The 20,712-nt window shown below is 35.0% G+C and overlaps 1 protein-coding gene across 1 annotated transcript; it reads left to right on the top strand.

The window, feature by feature from the left end:
- Positions 1 to 113: 113 nt before the first annotated feature.
- On the top strand, positions 114 to 19,831 carry LOC108760390 (uncharacterized). Its single transcript, XM_018506325.1, has 23 exons — positions 114 to 563; positions 1,574 to 1,682; positions 1,991 to 2,150; positions 2,474 to 4,069; positions 4,521 to 4,607; positions 5,513 to 5,696; positions 5,960 to 6,400; positions 6,685 to 6,900; positions 7,152 to 7,627; positions 7,935 to 8,379; positions 12,833 to 13,043; positions 13,151 to 13,474; positions 13,635 to 13,879; positions 14,035 to 14,481; positions 15,162 to 15,294; positions 15,372 to 15,913; positions 16,032 to 17,480; positions 17,561 to 18,004; positions 18,208 to 18,560; positions 18,643 to 18,809; positions 18,952 to 19,164; positions 19,248 to 19,503; positions 19,596 to 19,831. Exons 1-23 carry the CDS (start codon positions 225 to 227, stop codon positions 19,702 to 19,704), a joined length of 8,946 nt encoding a protein of 2,981 aa, XP_018361827.1. The 5' UTR covers positions 114 to 224; the 3' UTR covers positions 19,705 to 19,831.
- The last annotated feature ends 881 nt before the right edge of the window (positions 19,832 to 20,712 follow it).

The following is a 20,712-nucleotide window of genomic DNA, read 5'->3' on the forward strand; positions in this document are numbered from 1 at the left end:
GAGGAAGTGAAGAAGTGGAAAAACGAAAGGAGACGGGAAGAGAGAGAGAGAGAGAGAGAGAGAGAGAGAGAGAGAGAGAGAGAGAGAGAGAGAGAGAGAGAGAGAGAGAGAAATAGAAAGAAGAGAGGAAGAAGAGGAAAAAGCGGAGGTGGAGGAGGAGAAATAGGAGGAAGAAAGGTATCGCGTAGCCACAGAGAGTGCGCACAGTCCACCGTGTACTCGGCATGGACCGTCAGTACACCCTCTGCGTACTCGTACCGGCACATCAGTACCGTAACTACGTGAATAATTATCATCATCAGCAGCAGCAACAAGCGCTGGAACAGCAGCAGAGAAGTTTGCAACCTCCATCATATCTTCAGTATCAACAGCAACGTTTAATTCAGCAGCCGCAGCAACAGCAACAACAAGAACAAATCTACGAGAACATCGTGTCTCAATATCGCATGAAAATGTGCTATCACAATGATTACGAGAACGACGAGCAGATACAGAGGTTCTACTGGGAACAGTGTTATAAGCGCAACGATACCGACACTACAGCGTATTACTACTGCGAATATGTAAGGATTTACTTGGGATTACTCGTAACAAATATTTGGAAGTACTCGATTTCGTCAGTTGACATCGCGTGTTGCTTCCTTTTTCTGAGAACGGAAATTGTGTACTTTAGTGCCTCTCTTCGCAAAGTTACGTTTTCGTCTTTTAGAAGATACTTCGCAAAATTTTATTATCGAAGCGTTAAAACTGTAAATATTTTCTCTTACGATGATGAAACGTGTGTGCCAGCGAATGTGAGCGGTCGAGATTTTTTTTTAGTGAGATCGATGTATCGTGATGTATTCTTTGCATAGGAAACCTCGTGTGGTTCTTCCAAATATTCGGAATACAGTGACACACACTACATATGGGATAATAATCGTGAAACTACATAATAGGAATATTTAATTATATTTTTTATGTGAAACATATTAAACGCAGCATATATCAGCACATGATATTAAGGATTATACTTGCATGATTAAGATAAATCTTTTTGATTCTGATTAATTAATTTGTGAAAATATTATAATTCTTTTTTCAATAATTATTTAAAAGAACGCTGGGAAGAGTCCCTTTTATGTTTTAAAGAAGATATTTAACTTCTTAGATTTATTTTCTTGGAAAATTGTGTTTTATCTTTCTCACTTACATTTCTTTACATATCATTTTCCTTTACGTATATAAGTAAACACATCTGACATTCTAGCGCGCGCAATTTGCACGTAATCGCTAAATAAATAATTGCAAACTATGCAGCTCGGCAGTGTTGCTATTTATGGAAGCACAATATCACCTAAATGCTTAGAACTTAAATAACTACCGTTTAAAACTTACATAACTACGACAAATTATTCCTTCATTCTTTATCATTTTCTTAACACATTTAATTAACTTGTCTTATATGTTACAAAAAAAGAATTTGCCGATTGCAGTGATGACAGATATGAAAATAAGTGTTATATGATATTGATATGAAAATCAATTGTTTTAAAAAGGTTGTTTTAAAAAGGTTCAAATTCTTGTGTTATAGGCGAAGAAGGAGATTTATGACGTAAAACATCAGAGGCTCTGCCTGGCTCAGGATGAGTACAATCACCTCAATAACGCCTTGACCACCCTTGGCGCATCGCGTACAAGTTGTGAGTGTAATTTAACATACAGAGGATTTTTATCGGTTCCTGAATTAATTAGTTACTTGGATATACTGTGCGCGTTATATACAGATATTTATGAATGCTTCGTCAATCCTGTCATTTGAAAAGTGTTGTGTCGTTAAAATGAAATTACAGAACATTGCTGCGAATTATGGAATTTGTCACGATTAGTAGTTTTCATATTTTGAATTTTACATGTGGTAAAATATCCGATTTTAAATTGATTGTAACGCGAGTGTAAGTAAAAAAGTTCTCACCATCGGAAAATATTGACGGGCATTTGTGGTTCGCAGTGTGTTCCAGCTCGAGTTCCTTGAGTACCAAATACGACCCTGACCTGCTTAAATCAGACGTGGCACTTGCAAGGAGTCGAGTTTCTCGATTAAAACGAGAACTCGAGCAAATTCGAGCGGAGATGAATTGCACGCAACGAGGAGTAGATACTCTCGCGAGGTATTACATAGACGAACATTAAGTCGGCGATGGCCCATTTTTGTATTAAACTTATTTAAGTAATTTAACCTCAGTCTGTAACGAAAATGATTTATATGCATTTTACTAGATTTTATGAAAAATTTTGCTCCTCTTACATTTATTTTAATAATACTCTCTTATTCTAATGATAATTTTTATTTAAGAAATCGAAATTTTATAGATATCATTGAATTTTAAGACGTTTTTTTAATTAATAACTATCATATTATATCGCCAGTTATTTGTAGTACTTACAACACTTGAGAATACTTCTAACTCCTGCGGTCTACTTCTTTCTGCAGTGTGGAACAAAAATTGAGCACCCATCATGGTGGATGCTACAATATTATGGAAGCGCAGGCGATCATGACGGAACTTCGCAACATCCAAAAGTCTTTAAGCTCGGGCGAGAAGGAGAAGGCTGAGCTGATGCAATCGCTGGCACAATTAAAGGATGAACTGACAAGGTTGCAACTATGCGAGGGCAGTCCGGAAGCTAGCACGCTCAGCTTGCCACAGGAGAAGCTCAGCACGGCCTCCCAGACTGATCTCTCGGGCGAGTTGGTACCGATCGGTACTCGACTAGCTGAGATGGCACGTATGAGGTTGCAATATGATGAGGCAAGAAAACAGATTCAGCATATACAACAACAGTTGGCGGATCTCGAAGAAAAAGTGACGCCGGGACAAACTGAGAGCGACAAGGACAAGCTATTATTATTCCAAGAAAAGGAACAGTTATTGAGGGAGTTACGTAGTATTACTCCACGCACGAGAACGCAACAGGACATGAAGAAGATCCAGTTGGAAATTCGCAGGCTCGAGCAAGACCTTAATACCGCGTTTGAACTTTCAAATAAAACTATTACCGATCGCGTACGGCTCCACGAAGAGAAGCAACTGCTGCTGCAGCAACTTAGAAACGCACTGCGCTCAATGGCAATGTTGGAGGGTCAATTGAAAACTTTGAGCGCTAGTACATTGTCGGTGAGCAGTAGTTCTAGTCTCGGTAGTCTCAGTACGACGAGTAGTAAAGGTTCTCTCAGTTCTGGACTTAGCTTCACGGATATTTACGGTGGTCCGCAGTGTCTGGGATCGGCCAGTTTACAGCAAGAACGACCGGTCGATATGGTTGACCTCCACAGACGTGTTGAAAGACTGTTGCGCGGTTCCGAACAGAGTAATCTCGTCGGAACACCCTCACCCGGTAGATCTCAGCCCAGCCTTTCCCCAAGATCGAGTTTGTCCAGTGTAAGCCCGCCGGTATCGCCGTTGTACGAAAATGCGCCAATGGGTCCGCCGCCTGCCTATGAACAGGTAGAACAACAGAGGAGGCAATATCAGAGAGTGGCACCTGCAGCGACGACAACAACAATGGCAGCGATTAGCGGTACCGCCGCATCTCACCTGGACGGGAATCAACTTGAGGATCGTTTGTCGGAGTTCAGATTTAGTCAGCAACAAGGAGTAGCGTCACAGCAAGAACAGCCGTGTTCCATCAATATGCAGGATCGTTTGAAACTCGTGGTCGGTCCCCATCCACCCGTCGAGCTGCAATCGAGTAATATGTCCCAGGGCAGTGGCTTGGGCAGGCCTGGCGCGAGTGGCACGCAGATGCAACAGCAACAGGTACCGCCATCGTCCCTGCCTCAGGAATCACTCCCCTTATCGCCGATCAGTGAAACACCACCGCCTACTGGGATCAGGTCGAGAGCCAGTAGTTCCGGTACCAACACTAGATCCGTCTCCGCCGCCGTTTCTGATGAAAGCGTCGCAGGTGACTCGGGTGTTTTCGAGGCGTGCAACCGAAAAAGAATGTCTGGGCCCATCTCCGATGTAGACCCATTAGCTTCTGGCGAAATGAGCCTAGAAACCGCACAAGTGCAGATTAAACTAAGGTATATTTTGTTTATGGACATATATTATAAAAACATCGAACAAAATATAATAAAAATGTGCATAAAAGTGTCATAACATATTATAAAAGTATATTTCTTTTGCAGACAATATTTTTCTTATATACTTATTTAAAATTTGTTATATTATCAGATATATATATTACTATAAAACGATTATGTGAACATTACAAAAAATAATATATGAAAACATTATGCTGCAGAAAGATTATTATATGATAAATCATATATCTATTATTCTTATAATAACGTAAAATTATAATTTTTTAAATAACGTGTAAACATTATTTTTATTTATTTATTTAACTACGAAAAATTATTATAATACAAGTTTATTTTATTTTATTTTTACGGAAGTTTGCTTTCATTCTAGTGATAATTTAGATGAAACAAACAAACACTGAATTGAAATCTATAATTTTACATTTATCAGGTATTCAGTGAGTGACGGATTACTTCATGTTGGCATTGAACGAGCGAGAAATTTAGCCGCGCTTTTCATACCCGACAACGCGCAAGTGTGAGTACCTACATGATGATTTTTTCTAATTACTTTCAACCGATGATATATTTTAAGCAATATTTTACCACGTCTTAGTACTCCAACCATTGCGTCATTTACACTTCAATTTTTATTTCTTAGAAAACATAAGATAAATATTTATGTCTTATATTAGTTAATATCGTAATATAACCGCCGTTAAATATCTCAGACTATCCACGAACGGGATTTTATTTTTAAAAATAACTTTACCGATTAAATAACTTCATTGCATAATGTTAGATCAACCTGCTGACGAGTTACGCAAATGCACTCGACTTTTGTCTATTCCCCGTTTGCAATCGGCGATCTTAATGACCCAAGTTGGCCAGTCAATCGATCACTCGGGCCCCTACCGACGTCTTTGAAATTGGAATGTAATTATGAAATCCTTGTCGCGCACTCGTGTCTGGATCATTGACCAGCCGCGTATCGCGCTCACCTTCGTTACGTAAGAGTCGGCTATTATCAGCGATACCATGTCTCGCAATTAGCTTTACAGCCACTCAAGAATTTATTCTCGCGGCCATTGTGTCCGGCCACCAGCCATAAATTCACGAAACGGCACGACGCTTCGACGGTTGAGGAAGAGAGACAGATTAATGTATATAGTTACACGGGAGCGTTTGATTAATGATCCATCTTTCACGCGGTGAACTCACGTTTTCCAATCCCGTCGATGAATGAAAAGAGAAGGAAGGAGACAGAGAGAGAGAAAGAGAGAGAGAGAGACCGAGCCTTCTTTCGAATTCTATTTGTTTTCGTCTGAATATTCTTTTAGAGAATAATTGATAGCTCGCAAGCGAGTCCACGACCTGAAAGTACAACTACGCGTTGAAATGCCCTTTTATCCATAGAAATAACATTTTTATCTCGCATTTCAGATACATCAAAGCCGCACTGTTGCCAATGCAATTACCCATCAATCATACGTGTTGCACGAAATCCGTCGTGGACTTGCGAAAACCGACTTTCGGCGAAACGTTTCCGATCGCTGTGCCGCTTAACAAATTGTACACGAAAACGCTGCAAGTGACACTTTGGTGCACCGAAGCCGAGAAATGTTTGGTATGTATACTTTTTTTGAAATTTATTTTATTTATGTAACAAGTTTTCACTTCTCACTCCGAGATAATTTTATTACGATGTTCACTTAATAGTGTATTATGATCGAAAATCTGAGAGACATTTGGAGAAGTAATATTCAATTCTTTATTGACGAAAATGATGAAAAGTTTACATATTCTCGAAAAGAAATAGTTATAATTGTTGCTAAATTGAGAGAGAACATAGTGCCATTTGTCATTCTGGACGGTTTCTACTGATTACAGGGTTCTGCACAAGTCTCGTTGGCAGACTTTAGTCCAGAATCTCCTAGCGTAAAATGGTACAATATACTCTCCTTCCGCTTCATGCATCCATCTGATAGTCCCGGTACTAGTACCAACGGCACCTCTATGAGCGTCAGATTGACGAAACACGACAAGCAGGAATCGGATATTTCGGTATATAGGAGCGTACAAAATACGAAAGAAGAGAGTAGTGACGAGAGTACGATAATTAGTTCCCAAACGTCCACCTTGACGAGGAATCAAGACGAGTTGCAGTCAGCCGTAACGTTAAGGTTGGAAGAGCTGAATTGTCTACGTAGTCCAGAAGAAGAAGATGAGGATGATGGTAGTGAAAGTGGGAGCGAGGACAGCGACGAGGAAGGTATTATCGTGGAATTTACGGTGGAGGATAATATTCTAGAGGATGTTTTGGAGCACGAGGTAAGTAATGTTACTATATAGTATAAATGATATTTATTTAATGTTTCAATTGCTTTGAATTTACTATCAAATGAATCGTGAACATCAAGCGATTAAAAGTTATTGATTTAATTTAGGACTTAATATTTTTCTATCACCGCGACCGTTATGATTAGCGTTATTTTTTGATGAGAATTAAACTTTCACTGAATCTTAAATTGTTTATTGTCGAGACTATAAAAATTTTTATTAAGAAAAAATATCAGTTCTAAATTTATAACGATTCTCCATTTATAACATAACAGGAAGATGAAGAATTGAACGAGGAAACGAGGCAAACGCAGGACAAGGAAACAAACACTGAATGCGTGTTTATTCCGGAACAAGGCAAGCAAAGAAAACTTTCTGCGGCTGGTGTTGCACCCGGCGCTATTCATGACGACAAAAATTCTATTGTGATTAAAAGAAGTCAAACATTCTCACCGAGCGCAGCCGTTAGCAGAAATCATTACATCTGTCGGGTAAGTTTTAATCAAATTTTCTTGACTATTACATATTTGATACATTTGTTTTTTCCATACAAAATTTTGTACAGAATAAAACAAGTTTTTAACAAGAATTTAAAATTTCGATAATTCCTCAATAAAGATTGCAGAATTTTTATTACTTGCTTTTCATGAATTTGTTCTTTATATACCTTTAAATGCAAGTTTTGGCATCTCAAAGAATATGTCTTTTCTTGAATTTAATGTTTTTATCTTGTTTTACATAGCTTAATCGCAGCGACAGCGACAGTAGTATGCCGCTTTATCGCAGAGGCGGACCTTTCCAACGGAACTCAGTAGAAAGACGTTCCCTGCGATGGCGTCGACCGTCCTCCGCCCTCAGTTACAAAACCACGAAGAAGTCATCTCATTTGCTGCCGACAGCTAGGACGTCTTTGGACCTCGAATTAGATCTCCAGGCGCAGCATGCTAAACTGAATAATCTCCAAGATGAGCTTAGTAGGTTACGAGAATTGAAACAACGGCTAGAACAAGCGCGTGAAAGAGGCGATACCGACCTAGCAACATGGCTGCTAGAAGATCAGAAATTTCAAAACCTCATAGCACAGGCCGAAAGTGGCAGGAACGGCAAGAGCCTTGAGGATAAGAAAGTGGAGAAGATGTTAAAGAAAACTTCAAAAGAGATTTACAAGTTGAGGAAAACGAAAGCTGGAAAGGGAAAACCCGATATGATTTCCTTCAAGTAAGTGACAAGTTTCTCTTTATTGCAAAATTATTTTCTTCATCTTTTATTTCAATTTTTTTGTGATTTGGATTTAGATATCTATAATATCTCATAATACTTAAGTAATTGAGTGATGTCCGAAATAATTATTAATTCAAGATGTTAATTTTTGGGTGTTAATCAAAAATTATGTCTTCGAATAAATTGAATCTCAATGAAAATCTGTAACTTTTTGATAATTTTGAAGATTATATAAAGATTAGTAAGAAAAAATATTATCTTTTATAAAGATCATTTGATAAATTAGTATTATATCATTTTCCAGAGAAAAGATGGCTTTCTTTACGCGAGTGAATTTGAATGTTCCTGTTCTGCCACCTGAGGAGCTCGGGACTGAAGGTATATGTTCTTCGACATCGCACACGCATAGAAAGTACGCGTCGGAGCCTGTCACCAGTGCTTTTATAAATTCTACGACAACGCGATCGAACAACATTTCCGGTGGAAGTGCTTTGCCCGTCACGAAGAGCGGCAGTGTCACGGATCGAAGTGCCACAAATGTTGTTACCGTGATTGTCAACGCAGACGAAGTCGCATTGTCCAATGCCGACAGTAAATCTGTGAACGCTAAAAGTCGACCGGCGGCGGAGACCGATGTGAGAAATTCAGAAAACGGCGAAAGAGAAGTTTTACCGAAATCTACTGAGAAGAATGGCAATGGAGAGCCGAAGAGGTACGAATATGTTGTTGATAGGGTCCTCGGTGTGGAAGTATGAAGACCGGAAAAAAGTCGCGCATGTTCCAGTTCTATCACCAGCTGTCGCGCGATGAAGCTGTAATTCCGCGTTCATAGATATATTTCTCTTTGAATTTGAAGTAGTAGCAGGACAGGAAAAAACGAAAGAGAAATAGTGATCGCAAAGCCGCGGTCTCCTAACTCTGAATCCCAGGTGCCATGCGCAAATTGTAAAACACGCGCATCAAAAAGCTCGAAAAGATAAGATGCATAAAGTATTGTCGTCGAAATTGCAAAACTGCTGTAGCTGACGGTGTAACCAATGACCAGTGATAACGGTGCATGTGCCAATGCTGGATGTCAGAAGCAATCCTTCAATGAACGCAGCAGCGAGAATTATACGCGAACGCGAGCATGATTGTGTATATATACAGAAACGTAAATTATTTAAACGATACTCCTTACGATAGGCTATTTAATTGTTTAATCCGACTCGTCCGAGTCTACGTCGCGGAATCGCGACTGCGACAACCTCGCATGTCGCGTCGTTCGTTCCCTCCGTGCATCGGAGCACATGACCCACCGAGCAGCTGGTCTGCGATTTGAAAGTCTAACGAAAAAAGGCTGCGCCCAGGTTGGCTAGCGAATTTTGCTCCGACTCCGGTATCGTCGTTTTACAACGCGTTTGGTTTCCTAGTTCTGAGTTTTCGGGTTACGAATAAATCCAGCGAAAATAATCCAAGTGTCCTTCGTGCGTATCAATTCTGACGAAACTATCAAATCTAATAAAGCCAAATTCTTCGTTATACTCAGATTTTGCATCTTTTTTTAAAATTAGAATTTCATTAAACAAAATACTCGCATAAGTTTTACTCATTAATTTTCCATAGCAAATTAATCAGCTGCAACTTTATTTTTATTTTTTTTAGTCCTAGCTGGAATTTTCCAAATTATCATCAATGATCGCTCTTTTTGGCAAAGTTGTAAAAACAGACTGCCTTTTCCCAATCGTTTTCGGACGAACGTAGGCCTTCATCATCCGGGATTTCGGATTGTGGTACTTTTGAGGCCATAGGTACCAGGAAATTGGAAGGACGGAGTGATCAGCAAGAGATCGTGATGTCATTTTCGGTGGTTTTATACATTTGTATGTATAAAACGACATCATGATCTTTGTCTCGAACTGTGCAAACACTCCTCTACCAGCAGATTGTGCAACAATGTGCCTTATTGTTGAATTAGTCGCGCGAGAAAGTGCCGCTAGTATATACAGGGTATCCGATACAAGGGTATCGTGATACAATTGACGAGGAGATGGTTCTTCTCTCTTTTGCAATAAACAAGTGAAAGATAATTTTTGCTTAGATTGCATAGTTTTTTTAATGTAATATATATATTTGCCATATTGATACTGGCGTAAGATGGTTAAACTACAGTTATTTGTAATAAACCTCGGTAGTTGTATCACGATTTACCAGACAATATAAACTCTCACGTCGTTATGTTGCTCATATTATCACACCGTGGATACATATGAACATTCAGACACAAGCGTGACAACAAAAAATACTCATTTTCGCAAATAAATGATAATTTGATGATTTAAATTAATAACTGCTTTTTAAGGTTCAAAGTAAATATCTACATATCTGATTCAAAGGTGAATACTTATTTTCAATATTAATAAGATTATATAAGAAATAATATTTTTGAGGATCGGTCACAGATATTTTATGTTGCATTTGTCTAGATGATTTTACATTTGTCAATTTTTTTGTTTGAAAATAAAAGAAAAGTATTGTAATAGATGATAAATTTCAGAATGTGAAAATTGTATTATTTTAAACAAAATGTTCATCGATTGCGATGAAAAAATTACATATAATATATAATAAAAACATACATATTAAATTTAAATTAAATATAATAAAAATATTGCGGAAAAGAGAAATTTTTGGACGTCGCTTTTAATACTAGAACACACCGTCTTTGCGATTGTTCTGAATTCTAAATGATAAAAATTTTGATAATTAACGGGAAATAGAAAGATCTTGATTGTTAATTCAGATCGTTGGTAGCTTGACGAGAGATATCTCTAAGATAACGGATGCCATATTATATGTATATCAAGAAAACCACGATGTAGATGTTGGCCGTTAGAAATGAAAGGAGGGTGATAACGAAAGAATAAAACGAAAATACCTATATTTGTACATATTTTTGTATATACGCATCCTAACGATTATATTTACGCGTCTATAAATATAAATATATATATGTATGTTTTATATATATATATATTTACATGTAGAGTCTATGTATGTTTTATACATATATACGTATATATATTTATAAATATGTACAAGAGTTTGCAAAACATATAGTGGCAAATTCACTCCGCGTTATTTAAAAACGTTTTTATTGATGGAACGTACGTTCGATTTTATAGAGCGTCTCGTAAACCTACAAAATCCATAGAGCAATTACGAAATTAAACAACGAAATAATTTAATTATCGCCTCAAATGCTAAATTTATTATGCTCATGTATTTAAAATTATAATAAAGTTATACATTATTATATATATTATTTACTACCGTATATAGCGCCTTATTGTATCAAAGTAATTATTAATTAATGATAATATCAATAAAACGATGGCGTTAATGGTATTGCTAAGGAATGCTAAATAGACGATAAATGTAATTTCATGAAAGAGAACATACATATCCACACACAATTTGCACACACACACACACACACACACACATACAAAGTTACATGAGACACTGACAGACTAGGAAGAACCACAATCACAGTTTGTAAGTAACGGTTCGTATGGTAATGATTAAAAGGACAAAATACAGTATACTCTTGCCACGTTCGTTTGTGTTGAATACCTTTCTTTTCTATATTTTCCGCGTATAATCTTATTTTCCCTATATCCTAAACATATTCAAATAATCACAGATATTTCATAAAATACTTAAAAGAATATTTAATTATGATATATACTGGTGTAAGAAGATGTGAAAATTATTTCAATAGTTGATTCTTTAATTTTAGTGATGCATTTTTATTAAAAGATCAATTTAATTTTGTTTTAAATTTATAATTTATCTTGTAGTTTCTTAAGATTTTTTTCAATATAGAGCAAGGTTATGCGTTTAAAATGCGTTTAATAATCCACATCTTCGTGTAAACTGTTTTACGTATCATCTGTTAACAATTTATGGATTATTTAAGCTTATATTCATTGTTATACTAAACAACACTATAATTTTTTTCTCGTTTAAATATTTTTATTTATCAATATTAAAGTCAGCATGTTAACAATCAATTTAAGTCTTTCCTTTTTTACATTGCTAGTATTATTTAAATAAAAAAGATTCGTATGAGCTTAATGTAAATATACTAATATGTAAATATTTTATGAGTAAATGTTTAGTAAAAAAATGTTTATCGCCTCTTTCTGATTTTCCTGTAATTTTATAAATATGTGTACTTATGCGAAAATCTTGATCAAAATGGAATTCCCATACAACACAAAATTTGCAGCAATATCACTACAAAATCTCTGCGATACTGCTGCAACATAAATGTCGCTGCAATGTTGCAGCAGTGTTGCTTTTGTACAACTTTGTGCTATAGAGAAAAAGTCGTTCAAGTCGCATTTTATTTCAATGTGTTTTTATATCCCTGCAAAAAAGGATAAAAAAGGAATTTCGAAATACAGTCCATTCTCATTTAAATTATACAAAATATATTTTTAATTAAAGCAGAGAATTATCATTAAATTATCATTTTCTCACTTACTGACACCAAAAAACTGTAAAATTATAGAAAAAGAAACAGTACTTGAGCGATATAATTTTTCTTTTCAGAATATATTCTACACATAAAAATATAAAAATTTACAAAATTACAGAAAACTCGAAGGAAAAACGTTTATAAACATTTACCATTTCATGTAAACGTAATTTGCGGCACAATACAATCCTTGTATCTACCGATACATCTACTTTATCGACGTTTTCCCATTAAATTATCGCTAGAAATCACCAGAGATCACCGCTGTCACTAAAATCACGCGCGCACTCTGACGTCGCAAGCAGCGTATTATATTTAAATTGTACGCACGAAGTTGATCGTGACCGTTAGAAGTTCAGTGCGGTTCAGTGGCATTAGTGGCAACGTAAACTTTGATCGACTTGGATGTAGACATTGTAGACGAGTAGAGGCAGACGAGTAAAGAGCTATTAACTAATTAAGAGGAAGAAGAATTGTAGACGAGTCGGAGCGTCGTCGTTGGTCGCCGTCATGAGGTCTGTTTTTTATTCCTGTTCTAGATTGTATTAGAATTTTTGTCAAATATCATACATATACTTGTTTTACTTTAAGTTCCAAAAGTGTATACTAGTTCATCCACAGAAAACAGACCTATGATTAAACGTATTTGAGTATAACCACGCGATTTTCGGAAATAATCAGTCATGGAGTTAGGAAACAATGAGAGATCACGATACGAACGATACAAGGCATTGGAGGCCTATGAGAAGCCTTACAATAAACCTAAGTATTTCTGTGACCCGGACGAAAAGTCACAGAAACTGGATGCAAGCGTCAAACAAAAAGACAAGTCAGCACAGGAATTAGTGGCTGTAAGATCAGAATTAGCTGGCATTAGGAGAAGTTTGGGTTTGTACTTGTTTAATTGTATCTATTTGGTTAATGTAGAGCTACTATATATATATTTTTTAATGGTTTTTCCTCTTTTTTATGTCATACAATTTTATTCTTTGTAGCTGAAGCTGCAGAAACTGAAGCTCAGTCGGGATCAGGATATTCTCCATACTTAGAATATAAATTGCCTAAGCATCTACAACCGGATAAATTTTCTAAAGAAAAAATGGAGTTAGAGACGAAGTTAGATGTGAAAAATAAAGAAATTCAAGAGAAGCAAAAGAGAATATTTGAATTACAGGACCAGATCAGGAGGTTTTCTCAGATGGAATCTCAGGTAGAGGAGAAAACACGAAAATTAGAAGCTTCCAATAAGGAGAGGGATATACTGGAAAAAGAATTGATAACTACAAGGTCAGAACTGGCAGGCATTAAAAGGACGTTAGGTACGTAATTTAATAACAATTATAATAGTTAAATTCACATATTGTCAAATTGATACAAGCATTCGTGGAGAAAAATATACTTTATAGCCCACGATTGTTCTACTTAATATAAGATATGTTTTTATTGCTGCACAAAAACTTAATGTATCACTTGGGATAGAATTGGAGCGACAAGAGAGAAGAGATTTAGAAACTCGAGCGCTTGGATTAATAAGAGACGCTAAGCGAAAATGGGAGAATGCAGAGAAAGACAAAATTACACAATTAAATAAGCATATTGAAGCACAAACTGTAAAATTAACAGAATTATGCACAAGTAATAATGAAATGAGTTCGCGTTTACAAAGGACAGAAGGTGAACTGCAAACTGCAAATGCAGAATTGGATAAATTGCGTGTATTTCAAGTGGGTAACTTACATTTGATAATGTAATGAATGCAACATAATATAATTATCTATTAAGTAATGTTATTAACTCCATAAAGAAACTATATGAAGGTAAAATGTAAATATAAATTGAGGGTATCAATACTGTTAATTCTTTATTAATAAATGTTTAGGCACAATATAAGGAATCCTTGGCGAAAACGCGTGAATTAAGTAGACAAAGTGTTCAAGGCGTAGAAATTAAGTTAGAGGAGATTGCTGTGCGCTCTCATAATCAATTAGCCGATTTACGAGCAAAATTGGACTTTGAAGCGGCAAAGAACACAGATCTCGAGACTAGGTTGCGAAACGAGCAGGATTCAAATCATTGCCGCGAGTCAAGATTAAATGTTGCTTTAGAACTTGCTCAAAATGAATTAAGAGATTGCCAGGAACAGTTACGTACTATACAAGCCACGTTACCGGCAAGAGACACCGAGATTGAAGCTTTGCGTAAACAGCTGCAAGAGAGAGCGAGACAGATAGATGATCTAAAGTCATCAGAGCAGTTGCTTACAACTATGCAAGAACAGTTGGAAAGGATGAATCTTGAAAATGAACAATTAAAGCAACAATTGCAAGTAAGTAATCTAAATATTTTAAGTAGAAAACCTGAAGCAGCAACTTCAAATGTAAAAGCAAACGGTGAAATAAACTTAGTTGAATTTATGGAAGAAAGAAAAAGAGTTATTAGATACTAACTTAGATAAATGTACTAGTATGAGGGAAGCTAAGCAAACTGAGAATTAAAATGTGTTTGGGGAGACGCTGTTAGAGCTATTTGTGTCATTCTATCTTTGTTTTATGTCTAATAAACAATGACATCAACAATGACAACATAATATTAATGTGATAAAGAATTGTTAAATCTAATAATTGTAATAATATAATATAATATAATAGATTCAAATGAATGTACAATTCAAATATAAGACAGAAAGCGGACTATTAGAGCCAAGCTAGATATCATTAGTCAAAGTCACATTGGAGCAATATTGTTCCTTAAAAATATAAGATGGAGCAGTATTCTCCAGAATACGAAAAATCGTATATATGGGATGCAGGTGGAATCGAACCATTCGTGCCATCATTGGTAGCTTTAATAAATTCGCTAAAAACTTTAAATATATATAATATTGAATTTCATGTATAAATATGCGTAATTTATTTATATGTGAATAATAATTGGCTAATGATATTTGGTTCTTAATCCGTTTTGTTTCTTATATTTAAATTTTAATCCAATAATTTTGTTTTATAGGTTACTAAATCTGATCTAAATGAAACCATGATGAATTTAGAGCAAAGTGAAGCGCTTGCTGTAAATTTAGAACAAGCAGCACAAGATAAGGTTGCATTGCAAAAGAGATTACAGGACTCTTTGGAAAAAGAAAGTAAACAAAATTATACATAAAATATTATGAATTATTCTTGTATACTATTCTGTCATTTAATTGTTATTTCATTGCAGAGGAACAATTGCGCAAAGTGTGCAATTTAGAAGAATTATTAAAACGTTTAGAAACTAGTGTTACAAAGTTAGAGGCAGAAAATGCTGTTCTTAAACAACTAGATGAAGTACCACTTGCAACTCGCGCAACAATTGTTGAAGCCACTGATACAAAGGTATTTCACAGACAAGAAGAAACAGAAAAACTGAAGCAACAACTTCAAACGTTAAGAGAAGAACTAACAGTTGAAAAACAAACGGCAAAACAAGCCCAGTTGAATTTATGGAAGAAAGAAAAAGAATTATCAGATGCTAACTTAGATAAACGTATAGCTGTGAGAGAAGCTAAACGAGCTGAGGATAAAATAAAAACTCTACAGGATAAAATAAAAACTCTACAGGAAGAAAATCAAAAGTTACTAAAAAAATTAAATGATAAAGTAAAAGAGGAAGAGCAAAATTCAAAGAAACTATTGGAAGAATTAAATATCGCGAAGACATCATTGAATGATATTACAAAAGAGGCATCTAGGCATAAAATGCAAGCAGATTCAGCACAAAGAGTATATATTTTTTATAAATATTTAAAATTTTTTTAAGTTTTTATGGATATATAAATTAAAATATAAGCAAATTTATTTTTTGTTATTTTTAATTCATTTCTCTAAAAATATTTTTTAGGCTTTAATTCAAGCTAATCATCAAATCGAAGAATCACAAACTTCTAGTGCATCGTTACGTAGAGAATTGGATGCGACTCGTAGGCAAATACGATCGAATCAAGAGCGTGTCGATACTCAGAATGCCGAGAACAGGCGTTTGACACAGATAGTCACAGATCTCGAGTCTAAAATCGCAAAACTAGAACAGGATATCAAAGGGTACGAAATAAATAATGAGTTGTTAAAGGAAACTTGTACAGTGTTAGAAGAGCAGTTAACGGACTATGAAAGATTAACAAGCGATCATGAAACGCGCGAGAATATGCTGATTCAGGATAAAATGAAGCTACAAAGAGACTTAGAAGCTGCCGAAACAAAAGTTCGTGAAGCACATATTGTGCAGAACGAGGAGAAAACACGAAGAATAGTTGCCGAACGTAACATTGAACAGTTGGAATCTGAAACAAGTGATATAGAAAGCGAGAGAAACGGTCTTATCGTTCAAAGGGACCAGTATAAGAAACTTGTTCAGGAACTCACTATGCAAGTAGAAGAATTAAATACGAAATGTGGTGAATTGGAATGCGATTTCTCGGAAATGGGTCATGCTTTAGAAGCTGCTAAAGAAGAGTCGAGAGTCGTGAAAGAAGAAAGTAGCGAATACTTGACGACAGTGCATGAATTGAAAGAGGAAAATTTCGTGCTTAGGGATAATTTGCAGAATAGCATAGATCAGTGTCAGGAATTGAGATCAAGAATAGCAGAGTTGGAAACCGTCATAGAAGAGATGAGACAGTTTTATCAGAAAAGAGAGATAAAGTATGAAAGTGTTATACAGCAACAAACTAAACTGATTGATTATTTGCAATTTCAATTGGAAGGAGGTGGTAAAAAAAAGAAGACGAAGATATGCGAAATGCTTGGTATGAAACAGAAAGAGAACGTGCCACCTATGGGTACCAGCATGCCTGTGGGATATCGCGAATTGGAGAATCAGCTCGCTAAAGAACAAGCAAAGGTGAAGACGTTGACAGATCAGCTGTTAATCCAGAAAGCTAGGGCTGCTTCCGCGCCTGCATCTGCACCTACGTCTCCGATGATGCCAGAACGCGAAGGCAAAATGGTGAAGAATATTACAGAAACTAGTACCTCGTTACTTAGGCAGTTATCTCCGCAAAGGATAGGACACAACATTCCACATAGATTTAATGTTGAATTGCCTATGCGTGCCGGAAAATGTGCAGCATGTCCAGAGGCTATACAGTTTGGAAGACATGCTCGGATTTGCAGCGAGTGTCAAATTATGACGCATTTAAAATGTGCGGTGTCTGTACCTGCCAATTGTGGTTTACCGAGTGGTTTGTCTAAATACTATCCTAAATCTCATAGAGATAGCGATGAGAGTTTATCATCGATCGGAGATAGCGTTCAGACTTTGGCGATAGATCAGCCGGATAAACCAGATACGGTAAAAAATTAAATTTACTATTATTTATTTGTAATCTCGTGACTAATAACAATTTATATATCCATATATATCTTTTGCAGGATCTACAAAAAGCTCCTTGCAAAGAGAATGAAATTTTTATGGAAGGATGGGTAAAAGTTCCTAGTAAATCAAAATCTTGCTGGGAAAGAAAATATTTGAAATTGGAAGAACCGTGTCTGTATCTCTACGAACGTCAGCCATGTACGGGAGTGGCACCAATCAGTCGTTTAAATTTAATAGAGAATAATGGCTTTAATGTTTCTGAAGTAGTGCAACATCCTGATGTATTGGATACAGCAAAATCTGACATCCCATTTATATTTAGAATAGAGTCGAATTCTGTGACAACTTGTTGGCCTTCATCTAGATTGGACGTCATGGCACTGAGTCAAGCTGATAAGAGGAAATGGCTTGAAACTTTAAAGATTGTTACTGTTCAAAATTCGTATCCTATATCAAAATGTAAAAAGTATCAAACTCTACTCAGATTAGAAAAACATCAGGTGAGTGACGTGTTAAGATTTAACTAAATCCTCATATATCAGTTTTATAAAATCTAAACAAAAAGACAAGATTAACAGTTTTTCATTTAACAAATTAAATTTAATTGTAATAGTTGTTTCTTTTATAATATCTTTTTTGTATAAAATTTTGCATTAGTTTCTCGTTTTCCGATTTTATATTAAAATTATCCATTTATTTCTAGTTGGATTTGAACTGTGTTGTGGATCTGGGTGCGGAAAATGTACTTTTGCTAGGTGCGAAAGAAGGTCTCTTTTCATATTGTGCTTCAAAATCTCAAACGCTCACTACAATTCGCGGTGTCAAGCAAATACACCAGCTTTCTTTACATTCTCACTTGGATCTGGCTTTAATGATAGCCGGTGAATACAGGGAATTAGTATACTGCAACTTGAGGCTATTGAAGAATAATGCATTGGCCGCCGACTGTTCTAGACCAGCAATCGGTACAAAGACTGTACTATCTATCTCTGATAGTTGCCATCTTTACCAATTACAAGGCAATGTACTATGCGCCGCAACCACATCTCGTGTGATGTATGTAACTTTCAATTCATTTATAAATATAATACAATATTGAAATATAATTCTAGATGTAATATTTTATATATTAATGCAGATTATTGAAATGGAAAATCGAAGAAGATTTCGGAGAATTCGTCAGGCTTTATAAATTTGATACACAATTTGATACACCTTGCAGTTGTGCTATATTTACTACAAATCGTCTTATTGTAGGTTGTGACAAATTTTTACAGATTGATCTGCAAACTTACGTTGTAGATGGTAAGTACACAAAGAAAATTATATGTTACACACAATTCTTAAACTAGTAAGTAATTTCTCATGATACGAGTAGGAAATTTATAATAATTTTTATCTGAGAATAAGAAATATAATTCTGGAAAAAAAAAACATTTATTCACAGAATTCCCAGAAGAAGACAATAGCTCAATTAAAGCGACAATATCGGGTGCAGCAAAACTTGGCACATTTCCTGTGTGTGTTCTAAATATTTCAAATATATGTGGCACGGCGGAGCTTTTACTGTGCTACAATGAGTTTGGTGTATTTGTAGACGAAAATGGTAGAAGGACTCGCGCTATTGATCCAGTGTGGAATCATTTACCATTTGCTTTTGGTAAATATTTTCCTTTGGTAGATATCATTTTACTTACATATTAATGTTATATATTAATCACATAACTTATTACTTTATTTTAGCATTCTGCAAACCGTACTTATTTATTATTCATTTTTCGTCTGTCGAGATTGTGAAACTCGATGCAGAAGCATATAGTTCTTCGGAAAGGAATCCTGAACGTACCTTAATCGAATTATCTAGTCCACGTTATTTAGGCACAGCTGGTTCAAAAGGAATTTATGTGGCCACTATTAATTCTTACCTCGAATTATTGAAGATAGATGGTTTTGTTAGTATGCCAACATTGAACGGCAGTCTAACAAGTCTCGATACACTGTATGTCTTCTCTTTTTTCAAGAGAAAATTATCAACATAAAAAAACCGAAACATTTTAATATAACAGATTATTAATTATATTATTTTTTCAGAGGTCAGGAAGACGAAAGTAGCTCAGAATTTAGTTTTACATCAAGCTTAATGGAGGCTTTAGATGGACAAGGGAAAAAAGTACACTTCGCTGGAGTGCATAAACACTAAAATAGATTTTATATACATATGACATTTAATTTAATCTCGATATTGCTATTTGGCTTAGAAGCTGTTTTTGTATGTTGATGTATAACAGCAGTTAAGGCATAAATGACGTCTGAAACAAATTAGTTAAAAGCAGAACAGTATCTATTTATAATAAGTTATTGTACTTTTTTTTAACAAAACTTATTAAAACTTCATTAAAACACATATGCTATACATACATTTAATAAAGATCTCAAATACTTGCCATGTTATTAACTCTCTGATCGGCAAGTTTTTTTCTGTACATTTAATCCTGTTTTATTAATAAATTTGTAATACATAAATAAATTTTATTATATAATATATCGTTAAATTCATTTATTTATAAATTCATTAATAATTTCATGTAACAGAGAGAACGTATCAAATAACGTTCTAATGAAATTTGTGTTGAATAAATTTAATGTATTGGAAACGACCAGAGGGTTAAAGATTAAATGATACGTGATGACTTTTATTCGTATAAGAATTCTAAATTTAAAAAATGTTCATAGGTAACATAAGCTTTATTTTAAAAAAATACAATTACAATAAATATATAAGGCTAATTTTTATTTATAAATAAGAAGATAAATGTACTTATATGATTATATTATGTAAATTAATGTTAATATGTGTTAGTAGCATATATATATATATAATATAATATATTCTTTTTTACATCAAAGTAAAACTTTTGTATTTTTATAGTTTAGTTTAAAACGAATGTGAAGACAATAAAAATATATCTTAATTATAGTGTTGTGCTACTTATGTCACTTTCTAAAAAATAGTTGTACATAATATCAGCTCTTAAAAGTAATTCTATATACTTTCCTTTTTGTAATGATTTTATTGGAACAAAGTGCCACAATTTTTTTGTAAAAACAAATTGTAAATGACCTGTAGCTCACGTGATATTGCAACACATTCGTGCATTACAGTATACGTCAATGTAACTAATAGAGGATGATAGCATATATAATGTAT

This window comes from Trachymyrmex cornetzi, unplaced genomic scaffold (assembly GCF_001594075.2).
Source record: "Trachymyrmex cornetzi isolate Tcor2-1 unplaced genomic scaffold, Tcor1.1 scaffold108, whole genome shotgun sequence".
In the NCBI taxonomy this organism is placed as follows: Eukaryota; Metazoa; Arthropoda; class Insecta; order Hymenoptera; family Formicidae; genus Trachymyrmex; species Trachymyrmex cornetzi.

Excerpts from the sequence above, each read along its gene's own strand:
- LOC108760390 (XM_018506325.1), top strand. The coding sequence starts at position 225 with ATGGACCGTCAGTACACCCTCTGCGTACTCGTACCGGCACATCAGTAC. Across the intron at positions 15,914-16,031 it reads AAGCAGATTCAGCACAAAGA|GCTTTAATTCAAGCTAATCA; the intron begins GTATATATTTTT and ends AATATTTTTTAG. Across the intron at positions 18,810-18,951 it reads GCAAACTTACGTTGTAGATG|AATTCCCAGAAGAAGACAAT; the intron begins GTAAGTACACAA and ends ATTTATTCACAG.